At 36.9% G+C, this 14,450-nt stretch overlaps 1 protein-coding gene across 2 annotated transcripts in view; it reads left to right on the top strand.

Annotated features, from left to right (window-relative positions):
* LOC134527889 (RNA-binding protein 5-like) overlaps positions 1-14,450 on the top strand; it is a 200,435-nt gene that overhangs the window by 95,157 nt on the left and 90,828 nt on the right. For both annotated transcript variants that reach the window (XM_063360892.1, XM_063360891.1), the window contains exons 11-12: positions 3,432-3,640; positions 3,722-3,832. In XM_063360892.1, coding sequence (XP_063216962.1) covers positions 3,432-3,640; positions 3,722-3,832 — 320 coding nt within the window. The remainder of the gene's footprint in view (positions 1-3,431; positions 3,641-3,721; positions 3,833-14,450) is intronic.

The raw sequence follows: 14,450 nt of genomic DNA, 5'->3' as shown, positions 1-14,450 counted from the left end.
TTTTGTCAATTTTCTGACGTTTTATTTAAAAATTTAGGACCAGACGCACAATGCAGGCCCAGGTTGTATGTTGGTCCACCGAGTTGTAATTCCAATTTATTCAGTATCTAGCTAGACAAGTTCACTTGAGACAATCTTCCATGCATGCGTAAGACTATGAGGAACTATTGGCAAAATAGTGTGTTTTATTTTCTGGTACATGATGGGATTGTGTAGCAGACATGTAAATTGAACATGAGAAGAATAAAAACCAAAATTCATTTGAAATGCTTATATTTGAAAGAGAAAAAAACCATTAACATTTCCGAGTAAATCAACAGTTGTAGACAGAACTTTACATTCAACTACCTGCAACATCAGACAAAATAATTATCAAGTGTTTTTGTTTGTGCAAGGAATGGATATTTGTCTTGAGGCAGGCACGATTGTGACTTGTCACAAATTAGCAAAATTATGTTTTTAAGGGATGTGTTAGAGGGATGGAGATAGTTTTTTTTTTTCAAAATCAAGTGCAAACTGTAATTTTCTCTTTATTTTCAACATTGAGTATGCAAACAAAAGTTTATAAATTTTTACCAGGTTTAATAGGTGAAAAGGGGGTGGTAGCAGCTTTTCTGTGTGTATTTTCTAATGCTGGATTAGATTCCAAGCTAGGATAAATTATTTTAAAACCATTTTACATTTTTTTCATCTCCTTAGTGCTAGAATTATATACATAATTACATATAGCCTTGTGTTGTAGTTGATCAAATACATTACTAATTAAAATGTTGATCAAAATCCGTTGAGTAGTTTTGATTGATGCCGGAACAGACAGACAACAAAAAACCGGGAAAAAATTTTTAAATCTGGGTTTGGGTTCTAAATAATATAAATAACCATTTCCAATTATTTATATATAGTTTCATCCAATTTACTAATTTATTACCTTAAACATTTTAATTAATGGTATAGATAGAATTAGGTCATCCTGAGTTAATAGACAGATCCTACATAGTCATTTTGTGCATTGTCGGCCTAACTGCAGTCCAATTCCTACTGCTTCTAAGTTTGTAAAGTTCTGCAGGGGAATGTATAAATGTGTAATAGAATAAAAATATAAAGGGTTCCACTTCAACCCTTCTCTGCTGAGGCCCTGAGGGGCCATGTAGGCAAGGTAAAAGAAGGTGGGGGGCAGTGACCACTAGGCCTGGTTTGCATATTTGTTTTTAGTAACTCACGTGACTGAGATTCTCAACATTCGTGTGTGTCCGCGGGAAATGTAATAATGAGTGCAGTGAATTTCGCCACTTTACCTTGCTGTTGCCACCGCTGATTGTGCAGGCTGTTGTGCCCACTGCAGTAACAGCATCTGGGTGCTGTGCTGCAGCCGCCTGCTGGCACCATGAGCATGGGTGCTGGGCTCTTTGGTAGCAGTAGTTTTCCGGGAAGTCTGGTAGTCCTATGAATTGTCTTAAGTCCGAGGTATGGTGCAATGCTTGTGCCATCAGGCAGTTCCAAGACTGGCTTGTTAGTGCTGACTGGCCAGATAGAACTCCATGGAAGACTAATTTGTCAAGGATTTCGTAGCCTAGTGTCTTTTTTAGCCTGAAGGACGGTTTGTATTAATTTATGGTACTTGTGTTTACCCTAATTGTACTTTTGCTGCTGTTGATAGTGCTCCATGTGATTGTCATATTGAAGTCAGCTCTTTTTTCAGTGCAGGTATGATTTTTGTTTGCTCTGGTACACTTTAGATGGCATACTCTAGCATCTAGGCCATCTTCGGCAGGTTGCTGCACTAGTGTTACTATTACTATTTGCTGGGTTTCCTCTCGTCTGCATTACAATTTGGGTCAGGCCCATGTTCGCTTAATGTTGGAGTCCTAACAAACTCAAGTCCAAGTAAATAATAAATTTGGAATAAACATATCACAATTACAAAAACAGCATGTCTGAATTAAAATTTTTGAACGAGTCATAAATTACTATATCTTAATGCTAGAATTTGTATTGATGTGAATATTTAAGTAATAATTTACGCTAAAGTTTTCAATAAAAGTTTTTTCCTTTTATTTCAGATGGATTGATTTTTATCCCTCAGAAGGTTTCTTTCTTTATGGTACCAATGTCATGATTCTCAGAATTAACTTTGCCTATTCTAAAAACTTCTTGCCTAAAATACGGCCTCTGTGCATAGCCCATTTTAGCATTAATGATGTGTTCATTAGTTTTGCTAGCATCATTCTCTTTAATGATGAAATGTTAGTATCAATTTCGGATATGGAGAATAACTTTACAGGTAATCTTAAAATACAAAAGGATTTAAAACGTGCAATAATTTACCGTATATACTCGTGTATAGCGTGCCCTTTTTTCCCCTCAAGTAAAGGAAAAAAATAAGGATGCGCGCTATACACGGAAAAATAAAATTAGTGGGGGGGCGGGGGGGGGGTAGGCGGGGAGGAGTGGAAGTCGTTACGTGACGGGTGATGTTTCTGACCAGCCCCCACACATACGCACAAGCAACAAGTCCTCTGTTTCACACACACACAGACTCACAACCTGGTCTCTCGCAAACACACACACTCACAGCACACACACACACGTGCGCACGCGCGTGCAAGCTCGCACATCATGGTCTCTTGTTTATTTTTCGACCTCCCCCCTTTACAGAAAGCCAGCTCAGAAGCTAGTAAAAAAAGAGAGAGAGAGAGAATGTTGTCACCAGTTCCCCCCCCCCCCCCCCCCCAGGGCTTTCTCCGCTTCCTCCATTCCTCGTCCCAGCAGCGACCGGTGAGTCATCTTGTTCTTCGCGCCAGCTTAGCAACGTAGCGCGGCACGCCTCCCTCCCTCCCTCCCTCCCTCCCTTGTACCAATTGTGACGATACAGGGCTTCATTATCTTCCGTCTACACAGCAGAGTTTAAGTATTTTCCTGACGCATCACCACACATCAATTTAAATAATCAGGTACCACAAAATGTTAGTAAAATTTATTTATGGGGGAAAAAAATTCAATTTTTTTTTCTTTGGAATTTGTTGCAAAAATCGTGGTGCGCGCTATACACGAGGGCGCGCTATACACGAGTAAATACGGTATAATTAGGGACAAACTTAATCAAAATAATGATTTTAGCACTGGGGCAGTGATGTGAAAAATGTAATGCTGTTCATAATACAAACCATGTTTTACTGTTTGAATATGAAAATTTGGGATTACTTAATGTTTGCAATTTAAAAAAAACCTATAATGCAAGCACCTTAAATTATATCATAGTCAATAGCGATGCTGTAAGGGTGTTGGTGTGTTTGTTCATGTGTATATTAACATGGTTTTGCTACCTATTGACAAGTGCTTTATGTGATATTAATCTATTGTGTAGTGTAATGTGAGAAAGGATAATGCAAGTTGGGGGTCTATATTCTTGCTTTTCCTGTTGGGTGTTGCAGTGTTGGTGTCGTACTGCAAGGTTAATGATGCGAACTCCCAATCAAGCTGTGGCGAAGGCATCTTGTACAGTAGTGCCGTAACACAGTACACAGAGAGCGACATCCCACGATTGGCAGAGTACAGTGCGTCTCTGTACGCAACAACGCCGCAGGAACATGCCACATACTTGCAGTATTACACGGAGTACTTTCAGAACCAGGTTAAAGAGGCAAGTACCCCTCCCATGTATGATGATGGTGCTGTGGTTGGAGTGGGGTGGATGCCAGTAATGGCTGTGTGCTTGATGCAGGGTGGCACGATATCGCTGCCTTCCCAGACGCAGATGGACTCTGTGAATGCCGCCGCGGCAGTCGCCCAGTCGGCCATTCAGCAAGTGCTGGCAGCCAAGGGCAGCAAAAAAGTGAGTGGTAGATCTGTGTATGTAATAATTTTTAGTTGCAAATTGAGTTAGAGCAATATATAGCAAAACCAGCTTAATAACATAATGGCAAAAAACAATATGTACTTTTTAAACAGGAAAACTTAATAAAAGGGTAAGTAAAAATGTGTAGTTTTCATAAGTTAAGGCTCGGTCTCAGTCATGAGAAATTGTCCTTGCGGCACTCAGGCCGTTGAGGGGTGGAAAGATGAGCAGAATTCATAACACAATGCCTTACCCCCTCTCTAGATCAGCGAGGGAGGTAGGTTTTCCTTCGCCCCTTGGTCACCCTTCACCCCTCCTACGCATGGAACCGGTATTTACGGACTGCACCCCTCCCCCTCTTCCTACCAGTAAGTTGTTATCTCACAGGCGACCGGGAGGGAAAATCCTTCCTTCTGGCCTAGGCTCAGTAGCCTCGCATTTTAGACATGTAATTTGTCACGGCCACTATTGGTAACACACCGCCCCAGTTAGAAGGTGTCGTCTGCGTGTCATCTGCTTTGATATTAGTTTGTATAGACCTAGTAACACAGAATTTTGCCCTAGTTTTATTGCTGGTTTGTTTTTATATCTCAGCGCTATGGATAAGCGTATCAGTATAAATAGTTTTCCAATAACAAATTGGTAAATAATAATAAAAAATTAAAAAAGATAAAATTTATCTTATTTTCCTAATTATGGTGTTTATAAGATCTTGTTTGGCTAGCCTTGCGCTGCATTCCTACTCCAGACATTACAATCTGTAAGTGCGAGGTTTACTTTTACCAATGCCAAACAGCAAATCGACACATAAACACACTGCATTTCTTGAAAACACTGTACCGTTGTCATGTAATTTTCATAACAAATCATCAAATTCGGCCATTAAAAATACTTGAAGGAAACTACGCAGGCAAGATTTAAATATGAGCTTTTTGACAATTTTCAAAATTTTGTTTTCTTTTCATATACTAAATAGGATAAAAACTAAAGGATCATCCTTAGATAATAAATGTTTAAATTTTATTTTAAAATACCATAATCCCACACCGTTTACTTCCTGAGATACGCACATATGCATACAAGTTGAGTCTCACTAAAAAAAAAACTACGTCCCCAGTCCTCTTGAATAGATGTATGGGAACGTTGTCAGTTTTCTGTATAATCAGTTTTAAGACAGTAATTTACAATAAAAGAATGTAAACATCAACGCAAGTTAGTCTCCAAATGAAAAAAGTTGTCCGATTATGTGTAAAATGTCAAAGAACCATATTCTAAACTCATCCGCTTAAATGTCATGCTGTAAACAAGGGAGCATTTCATGGAGTAAAGCGGGAGTACAAATTCGATACTAACACACACACACACACACACACACACACACACACACACACACACACACACACACACACACACACACACACACACACACACACACACACACACACACACACACACACACACACACACACACACACACACACACACACACACACACACACACACACACACACACACACACACACACACACACACACACACACACACACACACACACACACACACACACACACACACACACACACACACACACACACACACACACACACACACACACACACACACACACACACACACACACACACACACACACACACACACACACACACACACACACACACACACACACACACACACACACACACACACACACACACACACACACACACACACACACACACACACACACACACACACACACACACACACACACACACACACACACACACACACACACACACACACACACACACACACACACACACACACACACACACACACACACACACACACACACACACACACACACACACACACACACACACACACACACACACACACACACACACACACACACACACACACACACACACACACACACACACACACACACACACACACACACACACACACACACACACACACACACACACACACACACACACACACACACACACACACACACACACACACACACACACACACACACACACACACACACACACACACACACACACACACACACACACACACACACACACACACACACACACACACACACACACACACACACACACACACACACACACACACACACACACACACACACACACACACACACACACACACACACACACACACACACACACACACACACACACACACACACACACACACACACACACACACACACACACACACACACACACACACACACACACACACACACACACACACACACACACACACACACACACACACACACACACACACACACACACACACACACACACACACACACACACACACACACACACACACACACACACACACACACACACACACACACACACACCCCCGGCAAACGTTGTTTTGCCATATAAATTATTTCTAGGGAATTTCTTGTGTAGAAAAAACTAACTTATTGTAGGTGTGTAAGGATGTGGTATATGAGGATGTGGTGAAAGAGGCATGGAGCGCTGTGAACGATGAGGGAATATAAAAATAAACAAAACACCAAAAATTAATTTTTATAATTTATTTTAATTTATTATTTAAAATTATATATATCATTAATTAAATACGATAGTAACAATAACAATCAATGGCATTGGCAGCAATGAGCCCATTTTATGATACTTGGCCTCTGATTTTGAATGTACAATTGTATTGTTGACCATTTGCATTAGTATTTCGAACTATTTCTGTTGCTCCAAATGATGTCATTTGAAAGCATGAACTGAATGTTCGAATTGACTTCAGGAACACGTTAGAATCTGGATCCGTGCCGATAAGTAAACCGTTCAATGGTGGTGTTTCAATTTCAGGTAGTTGCACCTTTCCTGACGCGCAACACATCCCGGCTGGCTCATTTTTGAATTTCAGAGCATGACAATGCGGGCATTCCTTGTCCATAGCACCAATTACCGCTTTTGAATGAGCATAATATTCAATATCGCGTTCATACTGGAATGCTGGACGCAGGAATGAATCAGATGTAAATGCTCGATGTACCTGTTGGCGTTGTTGGTCATTTGTTCTGCGTCTATTGACTGTGAAACGGCGTGATTGTCGTTGTTCTAATCTTCTTTATTTATTGCGTTCAGCTCGAGTATCTTCTGATAGTTCTTGACGCAATTGCGCCATGCTCACACGCGCATCAGTATTTTGTTGCTGGATTTCTTCTTCGGTTCTTTGATCTCGTCTATTTCGCATGCTTCTAGATCTACTTGTATCACGGCTCAAATTAGCCCATTTGCGTTGTTTTGTTGGCATTGTTCACTGTACAAAACACACATAAATAAAACTAATTGAATTACTTAATGAAGAAAAAGATTATAGTAGTAATGTATTTAATCTTTGATTGTACACACATAGATATACATATACATGTAAATATTAGACTGTTTTACGAAAGGGAAAAATGTTACTTTTCTTAATTATATCAAAAATATATTGTTAGAAATGGTGAAAAAGAAAATATATGGAAATTACAACTCTTATAAATGAATAAAAAAAATTTACCCAATTATAATAAAAATCTAACTTTCACCTAAATTTTTATTAACATTTCCAACAATATATTTTCGATATAAATAAAAAAATATTTATTTTATAATAAATGTATAAGAATAATTTATACTTACAACACAAAAGCCGTTGTTGGCGGGAGCTCGTGACACGTGTTCAGTACTTTTGATGTTATGTAAATCACTTAATTAACTAATGGTGCGAACTACACTCAAAATTAATAATTTTATTAATTATTAATAAAATTGGAATAAATAATTATAGTCAATCAAATTAATAATAAATTTATTTGAGAATATAGTTAATATGAGAGTTACACTGAGATAGTAAAATTATAAATGTAAACGTTACTACTACGCTTGATGCATAAACATTAATAATGGCCGAAAATTTTTGAGGGAGTGAGAGAAGGCTTATTGTGTGAGAGAAACAGGAGACCGGCTTCGGTCTCATCCCTACTCCGTGCTGTTTACGGGGTGAGAAGTGACACGGGTAGACTCCTGGCGGGGAAGGTTGATCAAGTGTTAATTGATCAGCTATCGACCAGGGTTGAAAAATATAAAATTCTATTAAAAATTAGTGGTAGGTGATAGAAGGGTGAAAATTTATGGTTGTATGTATTTTTTTAATGGCACATTATAAAAAACTTAAAAAATTAAAAAAATTGTCCAAAAAATTAAAAAAATTGTTAGGGGTTGACAACCCTTATCACTTAGGGGTATGAAAAATAGATAGTAGCCGATTCTCAGACCTACTGAATATGCATACAAAATTTGATAAAAATCTGTTAAGCCGTTTCGGAGGAGTATTGTAACTAACACTGTGACACGAGAATGTTATATATATATATATAAGATATATATATACACACACACACAAATATAAAGAAATAAAATCGTACAGATATGGTACTTACTACACCAAAAAGTGAACTATAGTTGTTTCTGTAAGATCTCTTCCCCCGGCTGCAACAGCTACAACTGTGAGTAATGGAATGCCCTCATATTCTATGTGACCACGTTTCTTGGCCTCTTCAATTTCTTCCTTCACAGCTGTTTTCATTTCAGCTTGCGCAGCCTTCGCCCAATGTTCCTCCAAATTGTCATGATAATTTTTAAATGTGTTAGGTGCCATTCATGGGATATTCATTTCTTCTAGCTGAGACTGTCCTTCGCCAGTACTTATTGATGCTGACATAGCAGCAGTGTTTACATCCATGGACGTAGAGCTCCGTTTTATATTCGTCCAAACGGTGGATTTCAAATCGCACAATTTGGCATTTCAGTACTCTTCCCGAATTCAGGCCTTCTCTTTTCTCAGAAATGGGAATCATATTTTTCAATGAACAATGAAAGGGAATGTGATCATCTAAGTCTTTTAACAGTTGGAAAAGGAAGCCGATATCAACAATATGTCTACCTTTAAAGGAATATGCACTTTTCTATGCACTCGTATCAACAATGGTAAATGCGTACTGCGAATTGCAATAGAAAATAGTGTATTTATATGGTTGCTATTAAATACTTAAAAAAAAAAAAATTAAATAGTACGCTGGTACAATTTGTAAATCTTCATATACTTCACAAGTTTAAGGACAGTTTTTTCCTATGCGTAAAATGGCTAAGTTCCAGTAAAATAATATTTAGATCCTAAGGCAAGTGCACAATGGAAAATAAAGTGGTAAGGACTATGAGAGGCTGTTCAAATATACAACTTTTGTAAGGCGTTTCTTAAATTCTAAATTGTGTGTGTCTACCAAAGTATGCACAACACAGTGCAACTAGTTTCCTCTCGTCAATACGAATACAACGCAGTTAATAACAGTCTGCGAGTACGTTTAATTTCAGGGACATACAGAGTCAGGTAGGGACAATTTTCATATGTTGATTTCAAAAGACCTAAACTTACCGTGAACAGCCTACACTGTAAAACATTACATACAGTAAAAAATGTTTTATACTTTTTAAAAAAAAATCGAAAGTAGCTGGCAAGAATTTTATGGTAAAAATACACATCATTTACAATAAATTTTACAAGTAATTTGTGTGTGGTCTACCAGTATCACATATCTTGTCGAATTGTCGAGTGAAAATAGTTTTTTTTAAATATTTGGCTATAATTTATTTGTAAGTTCGCAAAAATCTATATGTGTAATTTTATACATTTTTTTTAAGTAGCTAATAATACCGTCATAGATAAGTGTAAATTATCTAATTTATTTAATTACCTTAGTTTGTATTATGGTACTTCTGTTAAAATAAATAATAGTTTAAGAAACTAAAAAACACGCTTTGATAGAAAAAAACAGACTAAAAAGTTAAAATTAATATTTTAAAAAACTAAAAATACACGCTTTAATAGAAAACCAAACTAAAATAAAAAGTGTAAAATAATTTTTAATAAATTAAAATTAATAATAGTGTGACTAACCAAAAACATTATTTAATTGTAAAAATGCGTGGGGTGCTTTTTAAGATATTTCCATAATGACTCTACTCTTATCAATAAAATATAACAATTGACATCAAGCACCCCACGTTTTTTACAATAATTTTTTTTGTTTATCACACTATTCATAAATTAAATTTATTGAAAATTATTTTCTACTTTTTAGTTTGGTTTTCTATTAAAACTTGTTTTTTTATTTTTTTTTTAACTATTTATTTTTTAATTTTTAGTTTGGTTTTCTATCAAAGCGTGTTTTTTTTTTTTAGTTTTTAAAATATTATTTATTTTTTACTTTTTAGTTTGGTTTTCTATTAAAGTGTGTTTTTTTAAGTTTTTAAAACTATTATTTACTTTTACTTTTTATATCAATTTATCATTAATGTGTGGTTTTTAATTTTAGACGATAATTTATTAAGCTCCCTCTGGAAACTTTATTTCATACGAGTACATGGTGCAAGACACTACCGTGTCTCCGGGTATAAAAAATCTCTAATCCTGAAGATCCTGATCAGGATAATAGGACAAACTGGTACTTTGTATAGAATGAAACTCGGTGGTCTTTGTCGTCTCGAGCTAAACAGGGTCCGCTCCCGCGCCGACGAAGCTAAAACAATAAAACAAATACCTGGAACGCGGGAAAGACAACATCCGCCCGACCGACCACATCGTGCATCTTCGTGTATTGTCGGAAGCAAAAAGAAAAAGAGGGTCGCAGGTAAGTTTTGGCCACAGCGGGTGGTACCCCACCCCCTAATCCGCCCTTGCGAAAGTCCAAGCTCTCGCTCTGCCGGTGGTGGGGGAACAGATCTCAGGGTCGCGCATTCTTGAGGGAAACGCCGGAACTAAATATAAATATTTGAAATACTCTTTATAAGCAAACCATCTATCGAATGTACACAAATGTATATATATTCAATATCCTCGTAAAATTTCCTATAGCTGTATTGTAAAATAAAACCAATTTTTGTTAATTAAAAAATGAACAAATATAATATTTTTTAAAACTTATTAAAAACAGTTAAGCCGCTAACTTTTACTATGCAGCCAATGTAAACCATGTCTACTTGCTGTAGATAATTAATTTTATGCTTTCTGATGTTTCTAAGCTGTGCTAAGAGTGCAGCAAAATTAACACTTTTTCCCATTGCATTTCTGCTATGAGACCGAGCCTTAAATTATTCTGATGTCAGAAAAATACAGTCCGTACTTAGTAAATTGTACATGGAATTACAGTTTACTTAAAGCATTTTTATTGGGATAGGAAATATAGACAAACTGCAGAAATGTAAAACATTATAACAGTTTTTTATGCAAAGTACTATTGACAAAAAAAAGCTCATTTTTTTCATTTTGAAACCTGTTTATTCTTCCGTTTTGGTCATTAACAATGGCTATGTAAACTATATTTTTAGTTCAGCAATATAAAGACAAAATTATTGCACCTTTTATTTACGTAATTTTGTTTTGGAGTTGCAAGGTCTTGTTCATCATAGATAAATACGGCAAACAAGCTGTTGCTGTGCCCATGGTTGGAAATCGATTTTGCCTATACAGTAATAATCGTAGTATTTATAAAAAGTTCTGTGACTGGCACGAAATTGCCTACTATCTATGTCTGTCATATAAACACCGTGGGTACTGACTCACAGTTTTGTTGCAGTTTTAACACCAAGGGGGGAAGAACATGTGCAGCACAACTGGCTGCCTGACCACTGAAGCCGTTGTCACACTCTGTAGTTGAACTAAAGTGGTTACCAGTTTATACTCTGTGATTACTTCTAGATCAGTTGTTTCAACGTTCAATTTTGATAAATTTACTTAGGGCATTCTTGAGAGACCTACATTGAGCCCTCTAAGAAAAGTTTTCGAAAATATATTCACCCAAAAAAGCAGCGGAAGTTGTATTTGCAGTGGCGGAACATGCTGTGTGACACTGGCCTTATTAGTCACCACATGCAGGAAAGTACTATGGCTAATCAAAATAAAATTGGAGGGTACCCATTTTAGATATTTTCTTCCAAATATTAGTAAAATATCATAGTTTTAGATTTTTACTTGTAATTTTAAGTCAGTATTCAAAAATTTAACTGTTCCAGAGTGTTGCTACTACATCATGATTTAGCCAGGTAGGTGATATATAAAAGCTTTGTCAAGTCCGCAGTAAAAATATTTATATTTCATCCAAAATTTGTAGTCATAAGGCTAAATTTTGTGTTAAAAACAGAACCTAAAAGTAAAAATTCTTCTAGAGGTATCTAATGAATTAATGTATTTGTGCATTCTTCACAAAAAGGTTATATAGAAGGCAAAAAATTAATCACGTCTTGCTTAAGTGCATAGCTGTAATACATAAACGTGTCAGAATTTACGTGAATCACTTTTTTTTGTGTTGTCAACAGCCATCCACACAGTGGACTATGGTGCTGTAACCATTTGAGTTAGGCCGTTAAAATTTTGCACAGCTTCATTTAAGACATTTGACCATTATGTGAAAATTTAAACCAAATAAAAAAGGGTCGAGCCAGAGCCATTTTCAAAATTTGGTAAGTTGATCTGGTATAACCCTGACTGTGTACATACTTAATACTAAAACTTTGTTGTTACAACCCCTCCGGATTTCCTGGTAAAGGGTTTTGGGAGGGGGGGGGTTGTGATAACCATTTTGCACTGACAAACAACCCTTTCCCCCCTCATTTCAAGTTTCCTGTACGTCAAAATACCTATGCTATTTTTCACATCAAGTCTGTGGTAAGTCCTCTCTGGCAAGAAATAGACAAGTTTTCATACTCAACTATGAATTTATTTTAATAGCACAGACCTCTTCTAAAACCAAAGGTAACCAAGAACAGCATATTACCTACTGTCACCTAAATGAGCATAATCATGGTGCAATGTGTGGTGTAACTTATATTTTTATGAGCAATAAGTTCATTTGACACAGACTTCATAAAGAAAATGAACAGAGTTTATGTTAAAATGTTAATTTATAAGACGTGGGCCGAAACTATATATATACACACATAGACACACACACACACTCACGCACACACCCATGCACACATAGACACACACACGCATGTGCGCACATGGTTAAGCGCTGTGACATTGCTTTGTTATCACTAGTGGGAATTGTTGAGACAAGACATGGATGTTTCGAAAAGTGTAGCGGGCAATCGCACCCAGCGGAGCAGTATGTTTAACGGAAAAGGGGCATAATTTTTTTTTTAAGCTATGAAGTGATCCCCCCTTCCCTTTTATATCAACCCATGGGAAAAAATAATTGCCTGAGCTGTCAAGGTAATCATCATCGGCAGCAGTTAAAATGAAGGGCGAAGAGGCAGACATGCATATGTAGGGTCGCTGTGTACAGTAAATTCCCTTTATTAAGTACTTGAGCGGACCAGAATATTACACACTACTTAATGGAGGTGTACTTTATATTGGAATCATCATAAGAAATGTTACAATTTGTCACTTAGCGCCAATTTCAACAACCTGATGGCTTTTTTATTGTAGGCCTAATTACTACATTATTTTTATTATTATTTCTAGTAGTGAACTAATGACATAAAATAAAAAAAGGTTAAATTTCAAGACTAAACAGCACAATTTAAAAAAAAAATTGAAATCCTGCACGACCTTTTGTTACAGTTGAATTTGACATGCCAAATGCACTGACATGCAATGGAACAGTACCAGTCCATGAGAAATAATTGGCAGAATTTGCATTGTGTGTGTACTTTTTCCCTAAGAGCTGGACATATTCAAACCCAATTATAAAATAATGTTCAACGGTACAACATACAGTACCTACAGTTTTTTTCATATAGTCAAGAATGTTTGTTTGAACTTTCCTTTGAGAAATGTCTTTCATAACTGCACACTCTATTTTCCTAAATAGTTCCATGTTTGCCTCTGGAATATCTGATGTCAGAAATCCCTGTGCAGAACATCCAGTTTATTTGTAGCCTCTTGTTTACTAGGACTTTTTCTTCAGATTCTGCTTCTTCCTCTTGCTGATCTTCATGATTAGAAGTAGAACTGTCATCCTCATTTTCTTGGCAAGTTACTAAAGCATTGTCAACATCAACAAAATCATTGAATGTTGTTGCCTCTACCATAAGACTTTGCGAGACTTGAGACCACTCAGGAACATCATCGTGGCCCTGGTCATCAAGTTCCAAAGTCACATCTGTAGAAGTGTCTCCCTTGAACCCTGCCCTCTTGAAACATTTCGCTATGGAAAGAGGTGGGATATTGTCCCATACCAGGCAGAGTCTTTGTATGGCATTAAAAATATTCCACTTCAGTTTAGAAACATCTTTTTGATGCCCCATCTGCCAACACAAGAACTGCACCAGCTACCGCTTATACAAGCACTTCACTTGTGAAATAACGCCCTGGTCTAAAGGCTGCAATTTACTAGTGCAGTTGGGTGGGAAGAAAATAATTTTTATGTTTCGTAGCTCAACACAAACTTTGTGAGCACTGCATGAATCTAAAAACAGTAAAAAAAATTCTGTTGTGTGCTCCCATTCTAGCATCCAAACTTTGCAACCATTCTTTGAACAAAACTGCA

The sequence above is a fragment of the Bacillus rossius genome, chromosome 1 (assembly GCF_032445375.1).
Source record: "Bacillus rossius redtenbacheri isolate Brsri chromosome 1, Brsri_v3, whole genome shotgun sequence".
NCBI lineage: Eukaryota > Metazoa > Arthropoda > Insecta > Phasmatodea > Bacillidae > Bacillus > Bacillus rossius.
Note: the sequence above shows the minus strand (reverse complement) of the source record. Positions and strands in the feature narration are given on the sequence as shown.